The sequence below is a fragment of the Papio anubis genome, chromosome 9 (genome assembly GCF_008728515.1).
Source record: "Papio anubis isolate 15944 chromosome 9, Panubis1.0, whole genome shotgun sequence".
NCBI classification, from domain to species: Eukaryota; Metazoa; Chordata; class Mammalia; order Primates; family Cercopithecidae; genus Papio; species Papio anubis.
In genome coordinates this window covers 4782125-4809765 of record NC_044984.1, presented here as the reverse complement: position 1 = coordinate 4809765, position 27641 = coordinate 4782125, and the positions used below count along the sequence as shown (strand labels likewise).

General features: G+C 43.0%; 1 protein-coding gene across 3 annotated transcripts in view; it reads right to left on the bottom strand.

Annotated features, from left to right (window-relative positions):
- Positions 1 to 1601: 1601 nt before the first annotated feature.
- Positions 1602 to 27641, bottom strand: part of GALNT8 (polypeptide N-acetylgalactosaminyltransferase 8) — a 64701-nt gene continuing 38661 nt past the window's right edge. For all 3 annotated transcript variants that reach the window (XM_021921928.2, XM_021921927.2, XM_031650210.1), the window contains exons 7-11: positions 14526 to 14711; positions 11917 to 12054; positions 11272 to 11367; positions 9874 to 10041; positions 1602 to 3018 (exon numbers count right to left, since the gene is read on the bottom strand). In XM_021921928.2, coding sequence (XP_021777620.2) covers positions 2866 to 3018; positions 9874 to 10041; positions 11272 to 11367; positions 11917 to 12054; positions 14526 to 14711 — 741 coding nt within the window. In that variant the 3' untranslated portion in view covers positions 1602 to 2865. The remainder of the gene's footprint in view (positions 3019 to 9873; positions 10042 to 11271; positions 11368 to 11916; positions 12055 to 14525; positions 14712 to 27641) is intronic.

Below are 27641 nucleotides of genomic sequence, written 5' to 3'. Positions count from 1 at the left end.
TGACAAATGGTGATGTTAACGCCAATCACTCTGTTAAAATTACCGTTATTCATTTTAATACTCAAATTGTCCCATATCTGGCCAGTGGAAGCCCCCTTCAACCTGACCATTGTGGTTTGTGACATGTCCCCATAATTTTTTGAGCAGTTTATAACTTTCTAAAACAGAAAGATATCCCAGCTTCAGTCCTAAAATTAGCAATTTCTCCAAAGGCTTGTAATTCCTTTTACTGGAAAATATTGAGAAACAAGATCTGCATGGTGCATGCTAGTGCGGGCAATGTGTGTGTGCACGAGTGTGTATATGTTCATTTACAATATGGAAATACAGTTAGGTTCAGTTAATTTTGTTTATACTCCATTTTGGGTTTCTATCTTTATCGATTTTATATATTTATATTTTAAGCATTTGAAATATAATGTGGATCTAGAAGTCAAAACTATAGAAAATATATAGTTAGATAAATGTCACTCTCCCCACATCCCTTCTATCCCGTTCCTATTCCCAGTTTTTTCTGCCCTATTTCCAGCCACCACCACCCACTGTAACCAATCTCATTATTTTCTTATTTATTCTTCTTATGTTTTACTTTGCAGAAGTGAACAGATACAGGTATACTTTCCCCTTATTTCTTACCTAAAAAGTACATAGTATAGATACAGTTTTTCTTTTTCCACTTAACAAAAGATACTGGAAATCACCCCATATCGGTTCGGACAAGGAGTTTTTGTTCTTTATCATAGCTGCATAGTACTCCATTACATGGAGGTATTCAATTATTCTCTGATGTTCAGCCACATCGTTTTTTGTTTTCTTTTTTTCAACATTTCTCAGTTACAATGAATACTGCAAAGAGTTACTTTGTGCATAAGTATTTTCTTATTTTTGGAGGTAGATCTCTAGAGGTGGAATTCCTGGCACAAATCGAAAACGTACACACAGTATCTTTAGATATTGCTAAATATCCCCAGTTTGCATTATGTATAAGATTGTGTTTCCCACAGCCCTTCCAAAAGAATGTGCTGTCCTACTTTTTAATTTTTACCAATTTAAGTGAAAAGTATCTCAATACTGTTTTAATTTGCATTTCTCTAACTATGAATGAGGTTAAACATCTTTTCACATGTTTAAGGATATTGTGTCTTTTATCCAACTTTCTATTGGGTACATGCTTTTCCAAAACTTTGCTGTGAATTGCATTTTCCTTTCAATTTGCCAGGCAGAAGCTAGAAGTTATACATTTGCTTAACATTCATCTTGTCCCTTGATTTTTTCATAATAAAATTGTATCTGCAGTATTTTACTTCTTGATATGGCAGTGTTCTTAGTGAAATTTTAATCAAGCTGTCTATAACCTGTACACTTTTAAAAGTTCATTTTTATAAGTTTTTTTTTTTTTCTGTCACCCAGGCTGGAGTGCAGTGGTGCAATCTCAGTTCACTGCAAGCTCCGCCTCTCAGGTTCATGCCATTCTCCTGCCTCAGCCTCCCAAGTAGCTGGGGCTACAAGCACCCACCACCATGCCTGGCTACTTTTTTGTATTTTTAGTAGAGACAGGGTTTCACCGTGTTAGCCAGGATGATCTCCATCTCCTGACCTTGTGATCCGCCCGCCTCGGCCTCCCAAAGTGCTGGGATTACAGGCATGAGCCACCGCGCCTGGCCCATTTTTATAAGTTTTAATTGATTAAATTCTGTACCAAATTATCACCGTCTTGCATGCCTCATGCCTTAAGAAAACCTAATGATTCCCCAGATCGTTTCCAGGCAGCCCTGACATGGGACTAAGAGAAAAAAGTGGCCCTCTGAAGAAGGGGTTCCGGGAGCACATGCTTGAAGGGTAATCCCACAACACAACACACACACAGGGCCATCCTACCTCCTCTCCCACCATGGCGCCTGGTCCTACCAGCCTCCAAGACCTTGCCAAAAATTGGCAGGCTGAGATGTATCTTCCCAACTCACCAAGCAGCAGAAAACATTTATCCAGCAGACAGCCATAGAATCTCTGGTTTTAAGATTTGCCTGCAGTCTCTTCTTTGTCCCCAAAAAGCAGCGTCCCTCTGATTTAAGCCTCATCTTCTCCATGATTTGCAAGAGTAGGAGGAGGGAATCGGTAATTCAGTCATTAAATGTTATGACCTACTAAGAGAAAGGCTCCGATGGCCCTCGATTTTCTTACCCTTCTCAACACACTGTCCCCCGAAAAGCTGTGATGAGTTCAGGTGCCTTCTCTCCTCCCTTCAGCCTCCAGAATCTCTTTGGTGTGGGAGAGATTAATAATCCAAATAAAACTGCCATGGGAGGAGGAATGGAGGAATTTTTAAAAGTCACTTGTCTACTTTCTGCATCTCTCAGTACAGCCCAGGCAGGAGGGAGAATTAGTGCCACCGGGAGAGCTATCACACTGCTGGCCTGAGAAGGGCCCAGTCTCTCACGTGGAATGGCCCCCGGCAGCCTGGGAGTCCCCAGGCAGATGCGCTGGGGAGGAGGTGTGGGGCAGATGGCGACAGTAGCTGTCGGGAAGGAAGGCTAAACATCGTGGGCCGAAGTCAAAGATAAACTTCCATCCTCCTCCTTCTCTCCCCACATAACAGCCAAAAGATGCTGGTTATTTCAAGGAGTTTCTAAGAATGGCATTTGATATATATCACGACCTTCCCAGGGAAGCTGGGGATGAGGCATCAGAGTTTCCTCTCTGCTCTGCAACAGAGACACCCCAGCACATGCACGGGCCCCACCTGAAGTCGCCATAAACACACATACACATGCTTTCCTTCTCATTGAGAAAGGAGCTGGGAGTACTGGGAGTAGAAGTCGTTCCACTTGCAAGAATGGATGACCCAGATCCAGCGTCGTCTGGCGATCACTGGCTGTTGGTCTGACCCCAGTCTCCGACGGTGTGCTGGATTTCCCACGCTTGCGTGGTACAGGTCTGGAGCACAAGCACGTGTTTACCCAAAAGATCCTTCTTCATCTCCAGACACCGCTTGGTATCCCTGTTTATGATGGCTCCTCCCTGGAGGGGAAGAGAGACAGAGCCAAGGTGCTGAAATGCCTCAGTAATTCATCATCTCTTCTGGCCCTGCTCTCCCTGCTGCGCTCAGCCACATTCTTGAAGGACCTCTCAGTCCTCCACAAGTCATCCAGGGGAGAAAAGGAAGCAGGATGTAGGATGAGACCACCCAGTGCTTCCTCTACCAGCCCCATGGCAAAGTGACCAACCAGGCGGCGTTGCTCTGGCTTCCTGGGATGCCCTCAGCCTCTTCTGAGATGGAAGCGTTGGGTCAGTACTGACTACCACGGAACGAAGGCATCTGTGAGAACGGCGGGCCTTCTCAGCTTGGCCCTCCTTTCCACGTCCTCACCCCTGACCCCATGAGACCCATCAGGGTCACCTTCACCTTGTGCTTCTCTCCCTCTTCAGGGAAACTGTGTCGTGGGCCTGGAGCAGGAGCTACATTCAGGAACCTCAGCCTCTGAGGCAGCCTCCTGCCTCTCCTGTTGCGGGGACTTCGCCAAGGTTTATGACTGGGAACGTGATAGGCATCAGTGCTACAATGGTAGGGTTGAATCCTTGCTCTACTATATACGAACCGTGTGGGCTTGGGCAAATTACCTGCTCTCTCCAAGTCTCAATGTCAATCTCATCTATAAAACGGGTTTAGAGTTAATATTAAGGTTAGAATTAGGGTTCATATTGAGGGACCATCTTGGGCCTGACACATGAAACATGCAACAAATCTTAGTTCATCTCTGCCACTCCCCATTCTCAAAGGAGAAGAGAAAGGAAGGGCCATCCTTCTCTTTGATCCTATGTGATTCCCACAACCTCCCTGAGCTTCTTCCCCCTTATCTTCATATCTCAGCAACTGACAATCCTGCCATCTGTCCAAACTACCGTCTCTCCTGGTCCTGCCCTCTGCTCCCGGCCCTCTCTCTCCCACATCCCTCTCTACCCCTTCGCAGGACTCACATGATGTATATTAGTGCCTGGGTCAGGCTGTTTCCTCTTTATGCCCTGCACTCTACTATCATCCTTAGTAAGGTGCATAACATTCATTCTGATGGCTGGTAAGAAACCCTGACCTCACTGTCCCCCTTCAGACAAACTGCCACCAAGTTCTTGAACACCAAGCGGGACTGACTGCAGCTCTAACATCTCCAGATTTCTGCTTCCTCTCTCACAATCACCTCCCTGCTTCTCATCTCTTCCCATCACAAACTGCCTCCAACGGCCCTTGCTCCCCCAAATTTGCCTGTCCCTGGATTCCCCGAAGCCCCAGCCACCCCTTTCCTCCTCTGGGCAGCCATCCAACATTGGCCATTCAGGGCAACTCTTCAGATTCTGGAACTTCTCCTCCACCACCGCCACCACTCCTCTCTCTTTGCTTCCAGACCACAGAGCCCTTGTGGACAGGGTCTGCCAACTGAGCAGGCCTGGCTCATAAACCTGCCCACATGGCCCCAGAGCTGGGCTTGCTCCCCAGGGTTCCTCTTCCAGGCCTCTTCAGCATGCTCTGTCTGTCAGCCCCCACCTGGCACTTATTTTAACTAAATGTCAAGAACACCACACTTCCATTCAATCCTCCCGTCCCCTGCAAGCCCTCAGCGATCCTGAGGACATGGCCTCACAGATGATCTCAAAGGAGCGGCCCCACGCCCACCTCACCAGCCAGCAGCCCCCTCTGCTCCCTGAGCCCCGGCCATCCTCGATGCTAGAGAAACACTCTTCCTAACATCTGTCTTTTATTTCTCCCTCTTTGCAGATTCCTTTTCTACTGCCTTTAAACAAGTCCAAATGTCACAATATTAGAAGGACAAAATAAACCCAGACCTCAACTCTACTAACCCTTTCAACAAACATTCAGTTTTTCTCTCCCTTTCAGAATCAAATTCCCAAGCAACGAGGCAATAGCACACATTTGTTAAGATCCCGTGTTTGAACGCTGGGCATTTACTACACTGTGTAGCCCTCAGCAAATAATTGGACTCCTCAGTGCCCTGGTTACTTCATGGGTGAGATGGAGTTAGTGATCATACTTCTCTTGTGAAACCTATGTTTCATAAGAACTAAATGAGATAATGTTTAACCTCACACATGGGCATATATGTGTTCAGTAACTCTTGGTTATTCTAATTTAGTGTGACCTTTTAGACAAAGTCAGTGGTCTATTTTCTATTTCCACTCGACTTCCACGTGACATGAGCTTTGACAGTGTTCCACACATCCTCTAGTTGCTTTCAAATTGTGTTCATCTGGATCTTATACATTTTTGTTTTGGGTTTGTTTGTTTGTTTTGTTTTTGCCTTTTTTTTTTTTTTTCTTTTGAGACACAGTCTCGCTCTGTTTCCCAGGATAGAGTGCAGTGGCATGATCTCAGCTCATTGCAACCTCCGCCTCCCGGGTTCACCTAATTCTTCTGTCTCAGCCTCCTGAGTAGCTGGGATTATAGCCGGCCGCCACCACGCCCAGCTAATTTTTGTATTTTTAGTAAAGGTGGAGTTTCACCATGTTGGCCAGGCTGGTCTTGAACTTCTGGCCTCAAGTGATCTGTCCGCCTTGGCCTCCCAAAGTGCTGGGATTACAGGCATGAGCCACCGCGCCTGGCCGTTTTGGTCTTTGTTTTGGGGTGCTGCCTGTCAGAGTTTTTAAAGGATTTTTGTTTTTGTTTCTTTTTCACTTTTACAAAAGTAAGAGATGCTTCTTTTTTAACTTGAAAATATACTTTAAAAATATATAAAATACTTTAAAATAAATGGCCAGGGCTCTGGGCACATGGGCTACTGGCAGGTGAGGCGGGCATGGAGCAGCAACTTTGAGATCATCCGTGAGGTCATGTCCTCAGGATCGCTGGCAGCTTTCAGGGGAGGGGATGATTGACTAGAAGTGCATTTATTAAAAATATGTTTTAAAATATTTTATATATAAAGTATATAAAAGCACTCATAACAAGATAACATTGTATATGTGGTCTTTACATCTTGCTTCTTTATATAAATTTAACATTCTACATACATCTTTTCCAATTTTATTAACTTTTTGAAATAGATTTCTTCAGAATATCATTTGAATGGTTATATAATATTCAGTTCAAAGCATTCCCCACTGTTGGACATTTAATTTTTCCTTGTGTTTCACTGTGATAAGTATTAAGATAATTTCTACATTAATCCTGGCCTACGTTCTATACTATTTTTTAAGTAAAGATATTGTCCTAAAAAAGAATGTGCCTTAAAAAGAGTTATAGTTAGTTTGGGTTCTGAGGAGCGTCTGGTTTTCCTACACGTGGGCAAGTTGCTTCTGGAGCTGTGCCAGTCTCCACGCTCACCAGCGGTGTGTGGGAGCACTCCTTCCCCACTTCATCTTTTCCCGCACTTCCCGCCCCTCACCATGAGCGCTCTCCTCCTCCTCACTACTCCTCACTACTCCTCACAGAGACCCTCTTTGTATTGTGAGCTGTTGCTTCACCCCGAAGATGGATGACCTTCCCCAAACGCCCCCTTACTTCAGTGGCATCACTATCTCAATGCAGTGCTCCTCAAGTTAAAGTCCATGTGTCTGACTAGGCCTTCTCTTCTTCAACTGGCTCCCCGCCCCATCACTGGATCTCTTGTGTCACAGGGGTCATAGCCTCCTCTGGTACACCCAAAACACAGAATCATGAAATCAAAGAAAACAAAGGGATGATCCAGTCTCATCTCCCTCTCAATTTTGGAAAATTTCTTTGGTAACTTTTAGCAAATTTGTAAGCTGTGTCTACAAAGAAAAGTGAGAACCAGAAGAGCCCAACATTCAATCAAGTATCATTTTTCATATCTGAAAGAATTGTAGACCTAAGAGGTGAGATGGATGGAAAAGGATTAGATGGAGTGAACCCACTCAAGACTAACTTAATATTAGATAATACACCAGAAATTACATGATCACCTCCCTTTTCAGCTTTTGTAGTTCTTGACATAGTGGCCATAGAAATGGACCCAGCCTGTATGTTAGAATGGTTGGCAGAATTTCCCTGAATGTCCTGCCTTCCAGATCTCACAGCCAACCCAAATCTCTTTTCTGTCAGTAGCCTCAGTCAGCTGAGAAGGCGATCATCCAAAATTTTCTTGGCAAGGCAACCTTCAAAATGTTTGGAATGCATAATTATTTATTTAGTAATGGTAGGCTGTTATCATGAAAAGAAAAAACAGAAAAAAGGATATGGAAAAATGAGAATAAAATTTTATCTAAAAATATTATTTCTTTAGAATACAATGTATCTTTAATTCATAGGAGATTTAGGATAAAGTGTAGCTATTAAGGGAATCAAATACATAGCACTTGCCAAAGATTCTGTGTATATTTACTATTTTTAAGTACTTGTATCTAAGAAAATGGGCATCTTACAGATTAATCTTGTGATAGCAATTTTAAAATGTGTATTTGAGTAATTAAATTGGTGACTTGATGGTGAATTTTTACTGACTTTACAAACACTTCTGAAACATTTAAGAGAACTTAAGAATTGAAAAATTTAAAGTCAGGTCATTGAAGTTCTTAAGAAAGGAAATTTAACGTATTAAATTTGTAAATACAGTTCATGATGTTTAATGGAATTTAATTTATTAAATTTAAAAAAATCTTCTTTAAAGGGGATTCTCAAAACTTGTTAGCCTTACAGATAAAATAATAAGATTTGTAACCTGAACTTAAAAGCTTAAAGAAAAACCATGATTCTTTGAATACTCCTTTGCACCAAGTACCATGCTAAATGCTTTATACACACTATCTCATTAAATGTTTTAATTTATAATTTGAATACAGTGAATATTAATTTTTTAAAACCAAGTAAACTTGTAGTAGTTTTCTTCACACAAACAAAAAAGATAGGACTGAGGACATCAAAAACTCATATTTAGCACCCTAGGCCTGCCAGATGCTCAGACATGCTGTGCTTGGTGACTGCCATTGACGGAGAACTCACCACCATGCTCAGCAGCCTATTCTTCTGTAGGAAACCTGAAGCTGTGAGGCCTTTAGTAAGTCCTCCCCTTGCTCCTACATTAAGTCAAAATCTGTCTCCTTAATCTTTACCTATTGGTCTCAGTTCTGCCCTCCTGCGACATTAAACAAATCTACTCCCTCTTCCTCTTAAAGACAGCGTCGCCTTTTCTCTATCCGTAAGCCTAACAAGCCTTTCAAGCTCATATCTCCAGGCCTGCCAATCTTCCATTTGCTCTGCAACCATTTGTTGAGTGCCTGCCATCTTCTAGGGGTTGTGCCAGATGCTAGAGAAAAAACAGCAAACCCCAGGCCCTGCCCTCCAGCTCACAGCCAAATGATGAAAAGAAGGAAGTGAGCAGACAATTGTAAGAGATGGTGAGACTAGGGCTACAAAAGCGCCCCTGAGAGGACCAAGAGGAATCACTCAACCGACTCCTCTGGGCTCACGGAAGGCTTCCAAGGAGGTGACGTGTAAGGCCAGGGGAACACTTTGTAGTTGGTCTGGTGATGAAGTGGGAGGAGAGGGAATAATACCTGCAGAAAGGCCTAAGATAAGAGGGAACCTGGATTTTCATTGAATTACATGTAGTTCCACAGAATTGGAGCGTAAAGTGAGACACCAGAGATTGAGAAGACATTACCCTCCTCCTCCTAATCGATATTGTCTAGTTCAGGGAAGCTTAATCTAGGATGCAAAAAACCTCTGAAACTGTAAGCAAATCTTGCACATAGGTTCATATGTATGTTTTCCTGGAGAGAGAGAGTCCATAGCTATCAGCGAATTCTCAAAGGCGTCATAAACTTTGAAAAGTTAGAAACTGTTGAACTAGACTGTCCGTGTGGCACCTGAACCAAGCATAGTACCGCATTCAGAGACACAGTCACAGATAGAGCAGTAGCTCCCTCCAGGAGGCACTGCCCCTTCCTAACGAATTGGCCCAAGAGTGCAGAAGCTTTTGGAGCAACCCCATCCATTGTACATTCCCCATAGACTGTTGTCAGCCAAGACCCTCGAGTCATCGTCACGTGAATTCTGCCAGATTCCCTCCACCCTGTCCTTGGTCATTTGATGTTGAAGTTAAAGGCAGGGCTTCTACATTAGCCCCCGTCAGATTTCAGCCTAGTGTTCCACACCCTCTGATAATCATTAATAATAAATGGATCACAATGGCTAATGCGTATTGAACACTCTTCTGCTCCAGGCACCACGCTAAATGCTTTGCACACGCTATCTCATTTAATCCTCCCAAAAGTCACATACAGAAGATATTGTCATCTCCATCATTTTATAATGAGGAAACTGAGCTTCAGAGAGGGTAAGGAACTTGCTGTACTGAGCTAGGACTTGTGCCCAAACTCTCAACTGTTCAGCTACAACAGACTCCAATATTTCCTCTCCTTAACCACCCCTGCCTTAGTCAAGAGACTCAGTGTTTCACACCCAGTTTGCTGTTTCCAATCTTTTCCCTACACGGGGCCACAAGAAGTAATTCTCGTAAAACAATATCAAATCAAATCTGAACCTTTCATATACCTGTCCTTTAAAAAAACATGTAACTCGCCCGGCGCAGGAGCTCACACCTGTAATCCCAGCGCTTTGGGAGGCTGAGGCGGGTGGATCATCAGGTCAGGAATTCAAGACCAGCCTGGCCAACATGATGAAACCCTGTCTCTACCAAAAATACAAAAATTAACTGGGCATGATGGCGCGTGCCTGTAATCCCAGCTACTCGGGAGGCTGAGGCTGGAGAGTTGCTTGAACCAGGACCTGGGAGGCGGAGGTTGCAGTGAGCGAGACGCCACCTCTGCCTCCTAGCCTGGGCTACAGAGCCACACTCAGTCTCAAAAGAAAAACAAAACAAAACAAAACAAAAACACGTAACTCACCGGTTTAAAATTCCAATATATATGCAGTGCATTCCTAGCTGCCTCAGAGCATCGTTCTAAGGTGGGCTTCTCCGCGTTGCCGGGGTCTGCCAGGCAGCGATCTCTAGCACTGGCCTCTGCAATCAGTTGTCCCACATAGAGCTCCCCAGTTAGGTGATAGTAGACATTCTGGAAAAAAAAAAAAAAAAAGCAAGCAGAGAGGACTCGCCATAGGCATCGTCAGCCAGCAGGACGCCCCAGCCGGAGGGAGAGCAGGAAGTCTGATCTCAGACACCCAGTCACACCGGGAGCACTGAACCTTCCGGGACAACATGAAGCCACCTTAGTCTCCCCTTGAATCCAGGGAGAAGGCCAGGCCTAGGAGGGTTCCAACAGAATCAGAGCTTACATGGATGAAGAAGCTTGTCTTTGAAGGAAAAACAAAACTGAACTCCAGAATCTGTCACTGTAGGCCTCAGCTATGGGTTTGTTGTCAGAAAACCTTTTAAATTCCTGATTTGACACTGTCTTGTTCAGTGAGCTTGGAGAAGTAGGTTATTAATGTGTCTCCATTTCTGCATCTAAGTGGAAATGGTATCTATTGTGCATGCCTCAAAAGGCTGCTATGAGGGCAGCATGCAAAGTTTCAGAGGACAGACGTGAATATTGTCTCTTAAAAAAAGTTCGGCTGAATGGCGGTGGCTCACCTGTAATCCCAGCAGGCAGTGAGTGGGATCCGAGGTCAGAAGATGAGACCATCCTGGCTAACCGATTGACCCCGTCTCTACTAAAATACAAAAAACTAGCCCGGGTGGTGGGCCGGGCGCCTGTAGTCCCAGCTACTCGGGGCTGAGGCAGGAGAATGGCAGTAAACCGGGAGGCAGAGCTTGCAGTGAGCGAGATCGGCGCTCCACTGCCCTCCAGCCTGGGCGACAGCACGAGACTCTGTCTCAAAAAAAAAAAAAAGTCCCCTGGCCACACCTTCCACATGGTGCCAGGGCTCTTCGTCCATCCCTTGGAGGAGCATCTGCTCAGCCTCTATCCTCTCTAGCTCTGTTTCCTTCCCTATAGGAGAAGCACAGGTGGCTTCACTTGCCCACTCTCCCAGGCTTTCAAGGAGCCCTGAGAAGATGGCAGGAGCTGTGGGAGGAGGGGAAAAGGAAGGGACCAGAGGTGACTGTCAATGCAGATATCACCATGGAGAATGAATGAACGTGACAGAGCATAGCCTTTCTACCTATCCTCCCTGTAACTGAGATGGAACTACGTTGCCATGGCAGGTCTGGGTTTCACCCTTACCCAGGATCTCCGCTCCTGCCTCCCCATCACCTATCACGGAGTCTAGACCCAGGAACGGTTACCAGGGGCTGAGCCACGACAGACTTGCCCAGGCAGGTCCAGGAAGACTGTGGAAGATACCTGTGAACTGAATCCATGGCAGTAATGCATGATGGGGGTGTTGCCTGGAACGGGCCCCTGATCCAAGCAGACATTTTCATCCAACAGGTTTTTCATCTGAAGGGACAAAACGCACGGCAACGCTGTTAGAAAGAGGCAGAGAATGAGGCCCCATCCCTCCCAGGGCCTACATTTTCCCCAACACACTGAGGGCACCAGGAACCAGCAGCCGCAAGGAGCAGAGGACTGGGATCCCGGCAGGCATTTTCTAAGCACTGGGAAACAGACTGATGCTGCCACGATGCCCACATCCTGGAAACACCCACCACCTCGCACCATCGCCACACACAGGGAGGGGCGCCTCTGCAGAGTCAGGTGGGCAAGGCCAGTGGCTGCAGTTGGTGGAGAAACCGGGGTTGGGCGGGGGTGGGGGGGTGTCCAGGCAAGAGCTACAGTTTTCAAGGGGAGTAGAAGCAGAGAGAAGGAAAAGAGATGGGGATTGGGGAGCAAGGGACAAAAGGAAACTGAGAGAGTTGAGGGCAAAGAGCTGAGGAAAAAGCCATGGTAGGAAGGGCGTCTTGGGCAGGATGGGCAATCACGTGATTCAGGCTGCATTGTCTTTCACAAACATCTAAAATTCAAAATGCAGTTTCATAATATACATACTCTTCCATAGCCCACGATGGTGTGGATCGGCTTCAAGAGTGGATAAACGTTTTTCAGGTACCAGTCAAAGGTTTTACATTTCAGTTTTTCCCGGAGCGCAACTCTGGAAGAAATGTCTCCAAAATCTATTCCAGAGTTCTGTAAATAAAACACCAAGTGTTTCTGTGCTTTGACTCATGACAGCTCTGTTAAAGCAAACTAAATACGGCCTGAGAAGGACTCCATATTTCTGTCTGTGAGTCCTTGTAGACGAACTGCAACCCAACTTAATAGACAAGATCGAAACTCTAACTTAGGACTATGCACCTGTAACAACAGCTGGGTCTTGGCCAATCCCAGCAGCCATACTTCAACCACTCATCCACTGTCGAGTGTTCAAACTGTGTTCCAATAAGGCAAACACGGAGCTGTAACCAATCCAGCTGTTTCTGTACCTCACCTCCAGTGTCTGCACGCCACTTCCCTTTTTTTGGTCTATAAATCTTCTTCCACCACGTGGCTGTGCTGGAGTCTCTGAATCTGCTGTGATTCTGGGTGTTGCCCCATTTGCGAATCATGCATTGCTCAGTTAGACTCCTTTACATTTAATGTGGCTGCAGTTTTTAACAGCGCCTTCACTCCACCAGTGGGTATGGACCACGCATGATGGAACTGAGTATTTTTCTGATAGCCTGTGAAGTAACCTTGATATTTTATATTTCCAGAGAAGGTGGAAAAACCTTAAACCCTAGAAAATTCTGCTCTTTCAAATTCTACTCCTTCAAGGCCCGCATAGTGGGGCCGCCCAGGTTTATTTCTCCTCATGAGCTTATGCAGATTGCTCCTTTTTGAGATGGTATTTACATCAATAAAACCCAAAATACTCCTCACGATAGGGCCAGAAAAGGCCAAAGGAGATTAAAGGAGACTTTTTGGAGATTAAAAGAGCTTATTGACACAAGAAGACTTCTGGAGATTAAAAGAGACTTTCTTAGAAGTGATATTTGTGGGGAATCAATGTAAAATAATACTAAAGAGGCAAATTAGAAAAAGCAGGAACCACTTGTGTATCTGCCTTCTTCCCAGAATTTTCCTTTGGGGCTCATTTCAGATCATCCCATGCAAAAATTTAGATCATCCTTTGATGGTTCAGCGTTTTACAGACAACTCTTCGTACAGCTTGGGACAGTCACAATATGACTCTGTAGAAATAAAAAAGCTAGGGATGCCCTGGAGGGTACTTTTTTTTCCTATCATACCTTGGCATACTGGGACATCAGAATCAATTCTTACCCATCTCTCTTCAAACAGTGATCCAACTGTAAGAGGTTATTGGCAGCTTGGATTATGAAAGGAAGCACTTTGGCATCTTTAAATTATAAAGAAGGCTCAGGCATTTCTGCACATTTTTACCATCTCCAGACCTAGTGATCCCAGTGTTAACCTGGCTCCTGACCCTCGGAGTCCCTCCAGACTTTCTCTTCCAGGTCCCTCCACAGCTGCCCACCATCCTGACTCCCTGGCTTTCTGGGGGCTACATTAGAACCCGCTGTGGTGGAGGGATGAGTTTGTCAATGCGATGACTCCTCCCTTTGGGCCAATACAGCTCCATATGCTCTAGCCCGGAGCCAGAGCTCAGGGACACCGGACAGCATAGCATGACCTTAAGCAGCCAGTGTATAAGATGTGGGCTTAGCTAAGAAGGCCATCCTTGGCTGGGTGCAGGGGCTGACACTTTCAAACTCAACATTTTGGGAGGCCAGGAGTTCCAGACCAGCCTGGGCAAAATAGCAAGACCCTGTCTCTACCGAAAACATACACACACACACATGCACAACTTAAAAAAGAATGCTATCCTCATGCTTGTGCATCCGGCAAGATGACAGTGCCTTCTCCCACCACCCTACATCACACCTGCTATGTTTATATCTCCCATTATAAAAGAGAGATGAAGAACAGGGAACTTACAAGCCAGATTTCCTTGGTTTGAATCTTACTCTCCACATTACCTTAAACAAGTTTCTTCCAACTCTCTGTGCTTCAGCTTCCTCATCTGTAAAACTTAGAATAATAAAAAGAAAACCTGGCCGGGCGCGGTGGCTCAAGCCTGTAATCCCAGCACTTTGGGAGGCCGAGACAGGCGGACCACGAGGTCAGGAGATCGAGACCATCCTGGCGAACACGGTGAAACCCCGTCTCTACTAAAAAGTACAAAAAACTAGCCGGGCGAGGTGGCGGGCGCCTGTAGTCCCAGCTACTCGGGAGGCTGAGGCAGGAGAATGGTGTAAACCTGGGAGGCGGAGCTTGCAGTGAGCTGAGATCCAGCCACTGCACTCCAGCCTGGGCGACAGAGCGAGACTCCGTCTCAAAAAAAAAAAAAAAAAAAAAAAAAAAAAGAAAACCTATCCCCTACATATGTTGTGATGGCTAATAAGTTAATATATAGAAGGGTCCGGAATGCAGTACTGTACTGTTACATAAATGTTAAGAGCCATTATTATCACACCATCAGGACCTTATTCTAATTATTTAGGGCTGTGATGGCACTTTTGCTTTATCCCGCCCCATTACATAACTGCCACCTCCTCCTCTTTCATTCTTCCATGCTGCTGTTCAGTTCCATGACTCACCTGGAGAGGTATGTTCCAGGCCAAGTAGACCATGTGTTTGTGCTCATCCATCCAGATTTCCGCCACTCGCAGAGCATTGCGCTTCAAGGCAGGGGTCAGATCCAAGGCGTAGGGCTTGTGGTGTCTCTCTAGGTGAGCAATCCGGGAGCAGGGCAAAATCTCAATCTTCCCTCCACACTGCCACACCTGCAGAAGAAGACAAAAAAAATCACCTGCGCTTCACAGCCAATGGATTGCATAGCTTGTTGACACAAGAAGACTACATTTTAGAACCGTTTTTAAAGAATGTAAGCTCAGTCCTCCCACTCCTGCCTTTATATTGCCTCCTAACCGTCTTATCTAAATCATCTTTCCTTAGAAATCTACCGAACTGCTTCTCTCCTGTCATTCAAACAACTCCTGAAATCATACTTCTTTCAGCAAGTCCTCCTACATGGACCAAAGGAGGGGCCTCTGCTCCCTTACCCCCAAGGAAAGTGTCCATGTCCTGAGAGGCGCCATGCCCTGAGCCACTCTCACTGCACTAAGTTCCTCCTGCCCCTTCTCTGCCTGCATGCTAGACATAGGGCAATGTGGCAGACAGATGCCAAAGTGACCCCATGGTCCCTCCTCCTGGTGTCTACAGCCTTGCCTGATCCCCTCCCCCTTGCGTGTGGGCCTGTGACATGCTTCTAACCAACAGAATGTGGCAAAGATGGCAGGACGTGCTTGATTGCATGGATCATGAATACACTGCATAAGATTGTAGAGTCCATTTTGCCAAGAGATGCTCTCTCTTGTTGGCTTTGAAGAAGGAAGCTGCCATGTTGTCAGCTAACACATGAAAAGGGAAGACATTAAGAGTGGCTTCCAACCCATACCCAGCATGAAACTGAATGCTTCCTCAGCCTGGAAGACTTTAAGGAACTGAATGCTGCCAATAAGAATGTGAGCTTGAAAGCAGATCTTTCCCCAGTGGAGCCCAGATGAGAACCCAACCGTGGCTGACACCTTGATGGCAGCCTTACAGAAGAACCAGCTAAACTGTGCATGGACCTCTGACCCACAGAAACTGTGAAATAATGAATGCATCTTGCTTTCAAACACTAAGTTGTGATAACATTGTTATACAGCAATAGATAACTAATTTGCATAACTTGACCAAAAGGTACCATGGCTTATGACCCAATTACAAACATTCATTTGTACCATCCTGATGGGTATAAACCATACTTGTCAAAACGCACATTCTCATATTGAGTTTAGAAAATATGATGTTCATCTCAGTAGCTAATGGGACTATCCAACCATATTGGATTGATGTGATGTCTCCTGTGTCTTCTCTTCACGGTTGCCTAAGTGAGCTGCAGTTTCTGGGAGGTAATTAGCCCATAGCAGTGGCTAGCAACCTAGCACACTCATGTCAGTGGGAATGCCTGAGATAACGGTGTGTAGCTCAGGCCCCACTGGTTCAGTTAACTTCCCAAAAGAGTGTCCAACTGAGTAGTCAGTCTCATTATCTGACTTTCAAATTGTTTTCATCCTTTTCTCCACTTCTTAAAACCCTGGATTCCCCTTCCTTTACACCCTATTTCCCAGAACAATGAATGAAGTTAAAAAAAAAAAAAAAAAAAAGGCTTTGAAATCAGACTGACCTATGTTCAAATTCTGGTTCCATCATTGCACACCTGGCAGCTAGCGTGTTTTGCAGCTGCCAGTTGTGCAATGATGGAAAAAGCTGACCCTCAATTTACTCATCTGCTAAAAGGGTACAGCCACTCTTTGGACTGTCACCAGGATCAAATGACATAACAAGAAATCAGTTATGGCAGCCTCTGAGATAACCTGAAGTACACATTTTCTTTCATTATCCTTCTTTGGCTCTCCTCACTGGCCCCCAGAATGCTGTGGAGGTTACATCCAGCTTGCACTCAAATATTATTATTCTCTCTAGCCAAACATTCAAAATCCAAATATAACCTTACTCCAATTTTCCTAGCTGATGGAGGTCTTCACCTCACATGAATTCAGGGAGAAAAATTAACTTTGTCATAAGAAATCTTAAATTCAAGTTAAAAGTCAAGATTGCTGAGGCCAGGTGTGGTGGTTCATGCCCATCATCCCAGCAATTTGAGAGGCTGGGGCAGGCAGATCACTTGAGGTCAGGAATTTGAGACCAGCCTGGCCAACATGGTGAAACCCTGTCTCTACTAAAAATACAAAAAGTAGCCGGGTGTGTTGGTGTGCACCTGTAATCCCAGCTACTCAGGAGGCTGAGGCGGGGGAATCACTTGAACCTGGGAGGTAGAGCTCGCAATGAACCTAGATTGCGCCACTGCACTCCAGCCTGGGCAACAGAGCAAGACTCTGTCTCAAAAGAAAAAAAAAAGATTGCCATTTATGAAGTAATGCCCATAATTAGCTTTGCCCAAAAGTCTTCAAACTCTGCTCTCAAAATTTATTCCCACTTGCCAAACTCCTTCCATCATCTCTCTCTCTCTCTCTCCCCCTCTTTCTCTCTCTCTCTCTCTCTCTCTCTCTCTCACACACACACACACATGCACACACACACAGACACTAAGCTTCTGATGATAATAATATATTACTTTGTGCCATATACTGTCCTAATACTTTCCATAAATTTAATCCTCACCATACAGGTATCTCCCTTTAAGTAACCTGCCCATGTTTGCCAGCTAGTAAATGACAGAGCTGCATTGTGAACCCAGGAAGTTACATGTCCGGTTCTGGCACAGCGCGTGAAATAAACAAGGTGCTCAACAAATGCTGTTTTTCCTTTCCTACCCATATCTCCCTTCTTCACCTTTCCTACCCATCATCTCCATGTACACATTGATGAGCACCATCCCTGCCATGGCCACTAGATGTCAGAATAAAGCGCTCTATGTAGCTCTGATATTCAAGATCTGCTACTGGAGAAAGATCCTAATAAGTGCTTAGAAGTTTTAAAAGGCAAATAGTCACACACAAACCAAGAAGCTGGATATGGGCAGAACTGCTTGATCCAAAGAAAAGGAAAAGGATGACCCTATATTTTAAGCAAAGTCCATTTTAAAAATCACAAAGTATTAAAATAAATAGAACGTATTGTAGAAACTGAAATGGCAGTGTTTTATGTATGTTTGGGAGAATGAAAACAGAGAGACTCAGCCTAGGTGCAGAAGGAGAGAACAAAGCATAAGGAACTCAGAAATAATGAGGGCTTTGGGTCCTAAGTTGAAGAATTGGAGAATTCACCTAAAGCTCTGGTAGGTAGGAAAACCCAGCCAGAGTGTAACTAGGGTCATCCTCAACACTTTGCTAAGTACCATACATAAAGTATTTTTGCATTTATATTTTTTGTGTGAGAGACTACTTGTACTCCCATAGTCTATTCTGCTCTACATCTCCAGTTATAGAAGAAACACCTGGGCATATAACCCACTAACTAAAGTCTATATTTCCCAGACTCCTTTGCACACAGGTGTGGCCATGTGACTAGGTAATGGCCAATAGAATGTGAAAAGAAACAATATACACAACTTTCAGGTAGTGCTCTTCAAAAGAAAGAGCTTGCTCTCTCTCTTCCCCCTTTTCTCTCCCTACCGGCTAGAATACAAATACGGTGTTGAGTGTGGCAGGACCACAAAATAAAAGTCTTGGTCCCTATCACCCTAGAGCTACCATATCAATCCTGAACTGCTTATGTTCAAACTGTTATAAGAAAGAGTAATTAATTTCTATCACGTTGAAGCTTCTGTTATTTTAGCTTCTGTCAGAGAAGCTGAGTGAGCATTCTAATTAATATCTCTATAAAATTTTATCAAATTCATTATTACATTGTGACTGTACCATCATTCTTATGAGGTACATTAAACAAAATGCTTCTCTCCATTTCACAAATGGGAAAACTGATCAGACCACTGTATTTGTTTTCACACTGCCATAGAGAACTGCCTGAGACTGGGTAATTTACATAGGAAAGAGGTTTCGTTGACTCACAATTCATCACAGCTAGACAGGTCTCAGGAAAATTACAATCATGGCAGAAGGCAAAGAGGAAGCAAGGCACCTTCTTCACAAGGCGGCAGGAAGGAGAATGAACGCAGGAGGAACTACCAAACACTTATAAAACCATCAGATCTTGTGAAAACTCACCATCAGGAGAACAACCTGGTGGAAACCCTCCCATCATGATCCAATTACCTCCACCTGGTCTCTCCTTTGACACGTGGGGATTGTGTGGATTATAATTTAAGATGAGATTTGAGTGGGGACACAAAGCCTAACCATATCAACCACCATCCCAAAAAGTTAGTTTTCTCTGCCAAAGAATGATTATGGCTTAAGGTATAACCCAGACAAGACTCAAAAGTTCATTTGTTAACATTAAATGTGGAGTCCTGAGTGGGTCCTTATTGGGTACAGTACATGGCTATGGGGTCATCAGTTTCAGTTAGAAAGAAATTAAAAAGAGTGGAATGAAATAAACTCTAGATGGGAAATTACTTTGTTCCTCCAGACACCACAATGGACCAGAGATCACCTTGTCACAAGCACAGAATTTCAGGGCTTGGAGGGGAAAAAAAGGTCATCTTATAGAAGCTTAGTCCACAGTGAGTTAGTAGAGACAGCATTAGAACTCAGGGTCAGTGTTTATTACAATGCCACCCTGACATTCTTATTATTGTCACTTTTACCATTAAACATTTATTGAGTGTAAACCGTGTATCACTCACCATACTAGGTGCTTGATGCAGGAGGTAAGGTTTAGAGGGCTTGTATGTTGCACACAAACTCTTGAGTGGCAAAGCAGGATTTTGACTTACGTCTGTCTGTCTCCAATACCTATGTAATTTCCACTACTTTCCAATGCCTCTTTTAAGAGTTCAGCCTTAGCCTGAAAGATGAAAGATGAACTACCGAGAACAAACACAAACCCACAGGCCAGCCCCTTCTAATGAGGCCCTGAAGATTATGCCAAAAAGGTAAAAGAGATACTGTGGAAATGATATTTTATCCACAAAACCTCTTCTAAATTGATCCTGATGCATGAAAATTTATTGGCCCTAATTCTTCACACCATTTTAGGGTTGGCCATGTGACTTATACTCTGAAATAGCTTGCTACTTCTAAACCTAGGCCTTACAAGACTTCACATGGTCCCATTGGCCCTCTTGTACACCATAAGAAGAGCTTTCTGTCCTAGGTAGCTGCTATCCCACATTTGCCTGAGCCCCAGAGTGAACATGTGTGGATCACAGCCATTCCGTCTGAGCCAGCTGGATCTGCAAATCTGTGAGAATTGATTATTGTTGCTTTAAGGCACTCAGTTTGGGTTGATTTATTGCATGACATTTTTTGGCAAGAGTTAACCAACACACTGACATATTTTGAATCTGCACTTGTAATTTCTCTATTTTTCTTGGTTTGCATCCTGAATTCCCTTATAGAGCACAAAAATTCAGGTTGGGAGAGGTGGTGGAGCAAGATGGTGGAATAGAAGGCTCCACCAATCGTCCCCCTGACAAGGATACGAATTTAACAACTATCTACACAAGCAAAGCACCTTCATAAAAACCAAAAATCAGGTGAACACTCACCCCAGTACTCATATTTTAACTTGATATTGCTGAAAGAGGCACTGGAGAGGTAGAAAGGACAGTGGTGAATCACTGATGCTACCCCTCCCCCATCCCCACTAGCTGCAGTGTGGTGTAGACAGCACTTCTGTGTGTTGGAGAAGGAAGAGCACAGCAATTGTGAGGCGTTGAACTCAGTGCTGTCCTGTTAGAGCAGAAAGGAAAACTGAACCAAACTCAGCTGCTGCCCACCCAAAGAGGGAGAGCATGTAAACCAGCCCCAGCCAGAGGGAAATCACTGATCCCAGAAGTAGGACGTTGAGTTCCCCCAAACCTCGCCACCAGGCTACAGTGCTCTGAGTCTCTAAGTAAGCCTGAAAGGCAGTCTAGGCAACTATTAGGTGAATCCTAGTGCTGAACTGGGCCCAGAGACAGTGAATTGGGGGTGGGGAGGCAGGTCACACAACCTACTGAAACACCAGTTGGGGCCACTAAGGGAGGACTGGCATTACCCGTCGCCTAACCCCAGGATGCACAACTCGCAGCTCCGGAAGAGACCCCTTCCTTCCATTTGAGGAGAGGGGAGGGAGAAGTGAGGAGGACTTTGACTGCATCTTGGATACCAGCTCAGCTACAGCAGGCTAGGAAATCAGTCAGAGTTGTGTGGTCCCCGGTCCAGGCCCTAGCTCTCAGATGACATTTCTAAACATACCCTGGCTAGAAGGGAGCTCACTGCCTTGAAGGGAAGGACCCAGTCCTGGCAGCATTTATCACCTGCTATAGGTGAAAAGCCCTGGGACACTGAACAACTAGCAGCAATACCCAGTACTACACTGAGGGCCTTGGGTGAGTCTCTGAGACTTGGTGGCTTTAGGTACCAGCTTGGCCACAGGTGGGTAGAGCACCAAGCAGTCTCTTGGGGGTCCCTGATTCCAGGACTTGACTCTTACATGGCATTTCTGAACCTGCTCTGGGCCAGAAGGGGGCCCACTTCCCTGATGGGTGAGTCCTAAGCCAGGCAGCATTCATCATAAACTAACTTGAGAATCCTTGGACCCTAAGGGAACATGAGTGGTAGTCTGGCAGCACTCCCTGTGGGCCCGTGGTGGCACTGGCCTCTAACTTTGGAAAGAAGAGGGAAGAGTAGGAAGGAGTGTGTCTTGTGGTTTGAGTGCCAGCTCAGCCACAATATAATAAAACATGAGGTAGACTTTTAAGGTATTTTACTTTAGTGTCTGACTGCCAGACAGCACCCCTGGACCCACTTGGGACCTGGAGGAATACATGGCCCTGAAAGGAAGGACACAGGCCTGTGTCCTGTGTCCTGGCTTTGCCACCTACTGATTGTAGAGCACCAGGGTCTCAAGGGAACATAGGAAGTATGCAGTGAGTGGTCACAGCAGGCCTTGGGTGAGACCCAGTCCTGTGCTAGCTTCAGGTCTGACCCAGAGCAGTCGCAGTGGAGGTGGTCACGGAGGTGCTTGTGTCACTGCACCCCCAGCTCCAGGTAGCTCAGAACAGAGAGAGAGAGACTCCGTTTGTTTGGGAGAAAGTAAGGGAAGGGAACAAGGGTCTCTGCCTGGTAATCCAGAGAATTCTTCCAGATCTTGTCCAAGACCATCAAGGTAGCACTTCCATGAGTCTGGAAGAACCACAGCATTACTGGGCTTAGGGTGCCCCCTAAAGTAGGTACAGCTTAGATCATGACACCCACATCTTTTTGCATATCTGGAAAGTCTTTCCAAGAAGGATGGGTACAAACAAGCCTAGACAGTAAAGGCTACAATAAGTAGTCTTTACTTACAACAAGCAGCCTAACTCTTCAATGCCCAGACACAGAAGCACATCTACAAGTATCAAGATAATTCAGGAAAACATGATCTCACCAAATGAACTAAGGGACCAATCCTAGAGAGAGACATGGGACCATTCAGACAGAAAATTTAAAATAGCTGTTTTGAGGAAACTCAAAGAAGTTCAAGATGATACAGAGAAGGAATTCAGAATTCTATCAGATAAATTTAACAATGAGATGGAAATAACAGAAAAGAATCAAGCAGAAATTCTGGAAATGATAAATGCAATTGGTATACTCAAGAATGCGTCAATGTCTTTTAATAGCAGAACTGGTTAAACAGAAGGGAGATTCAGTAAGCTTGAGGACAGGCTATTTGTAAAATACATAGTCAGAGGACAAAAGAAAAAAGAACACAAAACAATGAAGCATGCCTATAGGATCTAGAAAATAGCCTCAAAAGGACAAATCTAAGAGTTATAGGCCTTAAAGAGGAGGTAGAGAAAGAGAAAGGGGTAGAAAGTTTATTCAAAGGGACAACAATACAGAACTTCCCAAACCTAAAGAAAGATATCAATGTCCAAGTACAAGAAGGTTACAGAATGCTAAGCAGATTTAACCCAAAGAAAACTACCTCAAGGCATTTAATAATCAAACTCCCAAAGATTAAGGATAAAGAAAGGATTCTAAAAACAACATACAATGCAGCTCCTATACTTTCTGATAGCAGACTTTTCCGTGGAAACCTTACAGGCCAGGAGAGAGTAACATGATATTTGTAAAGCGTTGAAGGAAAAAACTTTTACCCTAGAGCAACATATACAGTTAAAATATCCTTCAGACATGAAGGAGAAATAAAGACTTTCCCATACAAACAAAAGCTGAAGGACTTCATCAACACCAGACCTATCCTACAAGAAATGCTAAAGGGAGTACTTCAATCAGAAAGAAAAGAACGTTAATGAGCCATAAGTAATCACCTATAGGTATAAAATTCACTAGTAATAGTCAGTACACAGAAAAACACAGAATATTATAACACTGTCACTGTGGTGTATAAACTACACTTATCCTAAATAGAAAGTCTAAATAATGAATCAATCAACAATAATAACTACAAAACCTTTTCAAGACATAGTACAGTGAGATATATAAATAGAAATGACAGAAAGTTAAAAAGCAGGGGGACGAAGTCAAGGTGTAGAGTTTTTATTTGTTTTTTTTTTTTTTCTCCACTTGTTTGGTTGTCTGTTTATATAAATAGTGTTAAGCTGTCATCACCTTAAAATAATGGGTGATAAGATAGTATTGCAAGCCTAATGAGAATCCCAAACCAAAAACACACAACAGATACACAAAAAAATAAAAAGCAAGAAACTAAATCATATCAACAGAGAAAATCACCTTCACTAGAGGAAGACAGGAAAAAAAGAAACAAGAAAGAAAAGACCACAAAGCAACCAGAAAACAGATGACAAAATAGCAGAAGTCCTTTCTTATCAATAATAACATTGAATGTAAATGGACTTAACTCTCCAATCAGGACATAGAGTGGCTGAATGAATGAAAAAACAAGACCCGCTGATCTGTTGCCTATAAGAAACATACTTCGCCTATAAAAATACACATAAACTGAAAATAAAGGGATGGAAAAAGATATTCCATACCAATGAAAACCAAAGAAAAGCAGTAGCAGCTATATTTATATCAGACAAAATAGATTTCAAGACAAAAACTATAAGAAACAAGGAAGGTCACTATATAATAATAAAGGGGTCAATTTAGCAAGGGGGTATAACCATTTTAAATATAAATGCACCCAATACTGGAACATCCAGATATATAAAGCAAATATTATAGGAGCTAAATAGAGAGATAGGCCCCAGTACAATAATAGCTGAAGACTTCAACATCCTATTTTCAGCACTGGACAGATCTTCCAGACAGAAAATCAACAAAGAAACATCAGACTTAATCTGTACTATAGACAAAGTGTCTCTAATACATACTTACAGACATTTCATCCAGTGGCTGCAGAATACACATTCTTCTCCTCAGCACATGGATCATTCTCAAGGACAGACCATATGTTAGGTCACAAAACAAGTCTTAAAACATTCAAAAAATAAAAATAATAGCAAGCATTGTCTCTGACCACAGTGGAATAAAACTAGAAATCAATAACAAGAGAAATTTGGGAAACTATACAGACAAATGGAAATTAAACAATATGCCCCTGAATGACCAGTGAGTCAATGAAGAAACTAAGAAGGAAACTGGAAAATTCATTGAAACAAATGATAATGGAGACACAACATAACCAAAACCTATGGACTACAGCAAAAACAGTACTAAGAGGGATGTTTACAGCTCTAAGCGCCTACATCAAAAAGAGTAAAAACTTCAAACAAACAATCTAATGATGAATCTTAAAGAACCAGAAAAGCAAGAGGAAACCAAACCCAAAATTGTAATGGAAAATAACTAATAGATCCCATTTGTCAATTTTTTTCTTTTGTTGCTATTGCTTTTGGCATCTTTGTCATGAAATCTTTGCCCATCCCTATATCCTGAATGGTATTGCCTAGGTTGTCTTCCAGGGTTTTTATAGTTTTGGGTTTTACATGTAAGTTTTTAGTCCATCTTGAGTTAATTTTTGTATATGGTATAAGGAAGAGGTCCAGTTTCAATCTTCTGAATATGGCTAGCCAGTTATCCCAGCACCATTTATTGAATAGGGAATCCTTTCCCCATTTCTTGTTTTTGTCACGTTTGTTGAAGATCAGATAGTTATAGGTGTGCAGTCTTTTTTCTGGGTTCTCTATTCTGTTCCATTGGTCTATGTGTCTGTTTTTGTACTAGCACCATGATGTTTTGGTTGTCGTAGCCCCATAGTATAGTTTGGAGTCAGGTAGCTATTATTAAAAAGAAAAAAAATAACAGATGCTCGCAAGGTTGTGAAAAAAAAGGAATGCTTGTCTACTGTTGATGGGAGTGTAAATTAGTTCAGCCATTGTAGAAGGCACTGTGGTGATTTCTCAAAGATCTAAAGATAGAGATACCATTCAACCCAGCAATCCCTTTACTGGGTATATACCCAAAGGATTATAAATCATTCTATTATAAAGACACATACATATGTATGTTCATTGTAGAACTATTCACAATAGCAAAGACATGAAATCAACCTAAATGCCCAACAATGATAGACTGGATAAAGAAAATGTGGTACATATACACCAACGAATACTATGCAGCCATAAAAGATGAAATCATGTCCTTTGCAAGGACATGGATGGAGCTAGAGGCCATTATCCTTAGCAAACTGACACAGGAACAGAAAACCAAATACCACACGCTCTTACTTTTAAGGGGAAGCTAAATGATGAGAACACATGGACACAAAGAGGGGAACAACTCACACTGAGGCCTTTTGGAGGGTGGAGGGTGGAAGGAGGGAGAAGATAAGGAAAAATAAGTAATGGAGACTAAGCTTAATCTGTAGGTGATGAAATAATCTGTACAATAAACCCCCATGACACAGGTCTACTGATATAAAAAACCTGCACTAGTACCCCTGAGCTTAAAATGAAATTTAAAAAATAAAAAAGAAATAATAAAGATCAGAGTAGAAATAAATGAAATTGAAATAAAAAATACAAAAAAGTCAATGAAACAGTCCAGGCATGGTGACTCACGCCTGTAATCCCAGCATTTTGGGAGGCTGAGGCGGGTGGATCACGAGGTCAGGAGATTGAGACCATCCTGGCTAACACGGTGAAACCCCGTCTCTACTAAAAATACAAAAAAATTAGCTGGGCATGGTGGCAGGCACCTGTAGTCCCAGCTACTCGGGAGGCTGAGGCAGGAGAATGGCGTGAACCTGGGAGGCGGAGCTTGCAGTGAGCCAAGACTGTGCCACTGCACTTCAGCCTGGGTGACAGAGCGAGACTCCGTCTCAAAAAAAAAAAAAAAAGGAACAACAACAACAAAAATCAATGAAATAAAAAGTTGGTTTTTTGAAAAGTTCAACAAAATTGACAAACCTTTATCCAGACTAAGAAAAAAAGAGAGAATATCTAAATAAATATAATCAGAGGTGAAAAAGACATTACAACTGATACTACATAAATTCAAAGGAACATTACTGGCTACTGTAAGCTACTGTATGCCAATAAGTTGGAAAATCTAGAAGAAATGGACAAATTCCTAGACACAATGAACCTCGTTCAAGATTGAACCAGGAAAAACATCCTGGACCTGAACAGACCAATAACAAGTAATGAGATCAAAGCTGTAATAAAGTTTCCCAGTAAAGGAAAACCTGGGACTCAGTGGTTTCACTGTTGATTTCTACTGAACATTTAAAGAAAAACTAACCAATCCTACTTAAATTTTTCCAAAAAATAGAGGAGGGAACATTTCCAAACTCATTCTATGAGGCCAGTATTACCCTGATACCAAAACCAGACAAAGACACATTAAAAAAGAAAAGAAAAGAAAAGAAAACTGCAGACCAATATCTCTGATGAACATTGGCACAAAAATCCTCAATAAAATATTAGCAAACTGAATGTGACAATACATTAGAAAGGTCATTCATCATGAACAAGTGGGATTCATCCCTGGGATGCAAGTATTGTTCAATGCATGCAGATCAATCAATGTGAAACATCATATCAACAGAATGAAGGACAAAAACCATGTGATCATTTCAATTGATGCTGAAAAAGCATTTGATAAAATTCAACAACTATTCATGATTTAAAACTCCTCAAAAAACTATGTATAGAAGAAACATACCTTAACATAATAAAAGCCGTATACAACCCACAGCTAATATCATACTGAACAGGGAAAAAATGAAAGCCTTTCCTCTAAGATCTGGAATATGACAAAGATGCCCATTTTCACCACTGTTATTCAATGTACTACTGGAAGTCCTAGCTAGAGCAATTAGACAAGAGAAATAAATAAAGGCATCCAAATTGGAATGGATGAAGTTCATGTTATCCTTGTTTGCAGATGACACAATCTTTTATTGGAAAAACCTAAAGACTCCACCAAAAAACTATTAGAATTGATAAACTCAGTAAAGTTGCAGGATGGAAAATCAACATCCAAAAATCAGTAGCATTTCTGTATGCCAATAGTGAACAATCTGAAAAGAAATGTTTAAAAGTAATTCCATTTACAATTGCCACAAATAAAATTAAATACCTAGGAATTAAGCAAAGAAGTAAAAAATATCTCTATAATGAAAACTATAAAACATTGATGAAAAACATTGAAGAGGACACCAAAAATGGAAAGATATTCCATGTTCATGGATTGGAAGAATCAATATCATTAAAATGTCCATACAACCCAAAGCAATATACGGATTCAATGCAATCCCTTTCAAAATGCCAATGACATTCTTCACAGAAATAGAAAAAACAATTCTAAAATTTATGTGGAACTGCAAAAGACCCAGAATAACCAAAGCCATGCCTAGCAAAAAGAACAACACTGGAGGAAACACATTACCTGACTTCAAATTATACTACAGAGCTATAGTAACCAAAACAGCATGGTACCGGCATAAAAACAGACACATAGACTAATGAACCACAATAGAGAACCCAGAAACAAACCCACATGCCTATAGTGAACTCATTTTTGACAAAGGTACCAAGAACATATACTGGGGAAAAGACAGTTTCTTCAATAAATTGTGCTGGGAAAACTGGATATTCATATGCAGAAGAATGAAAGTAG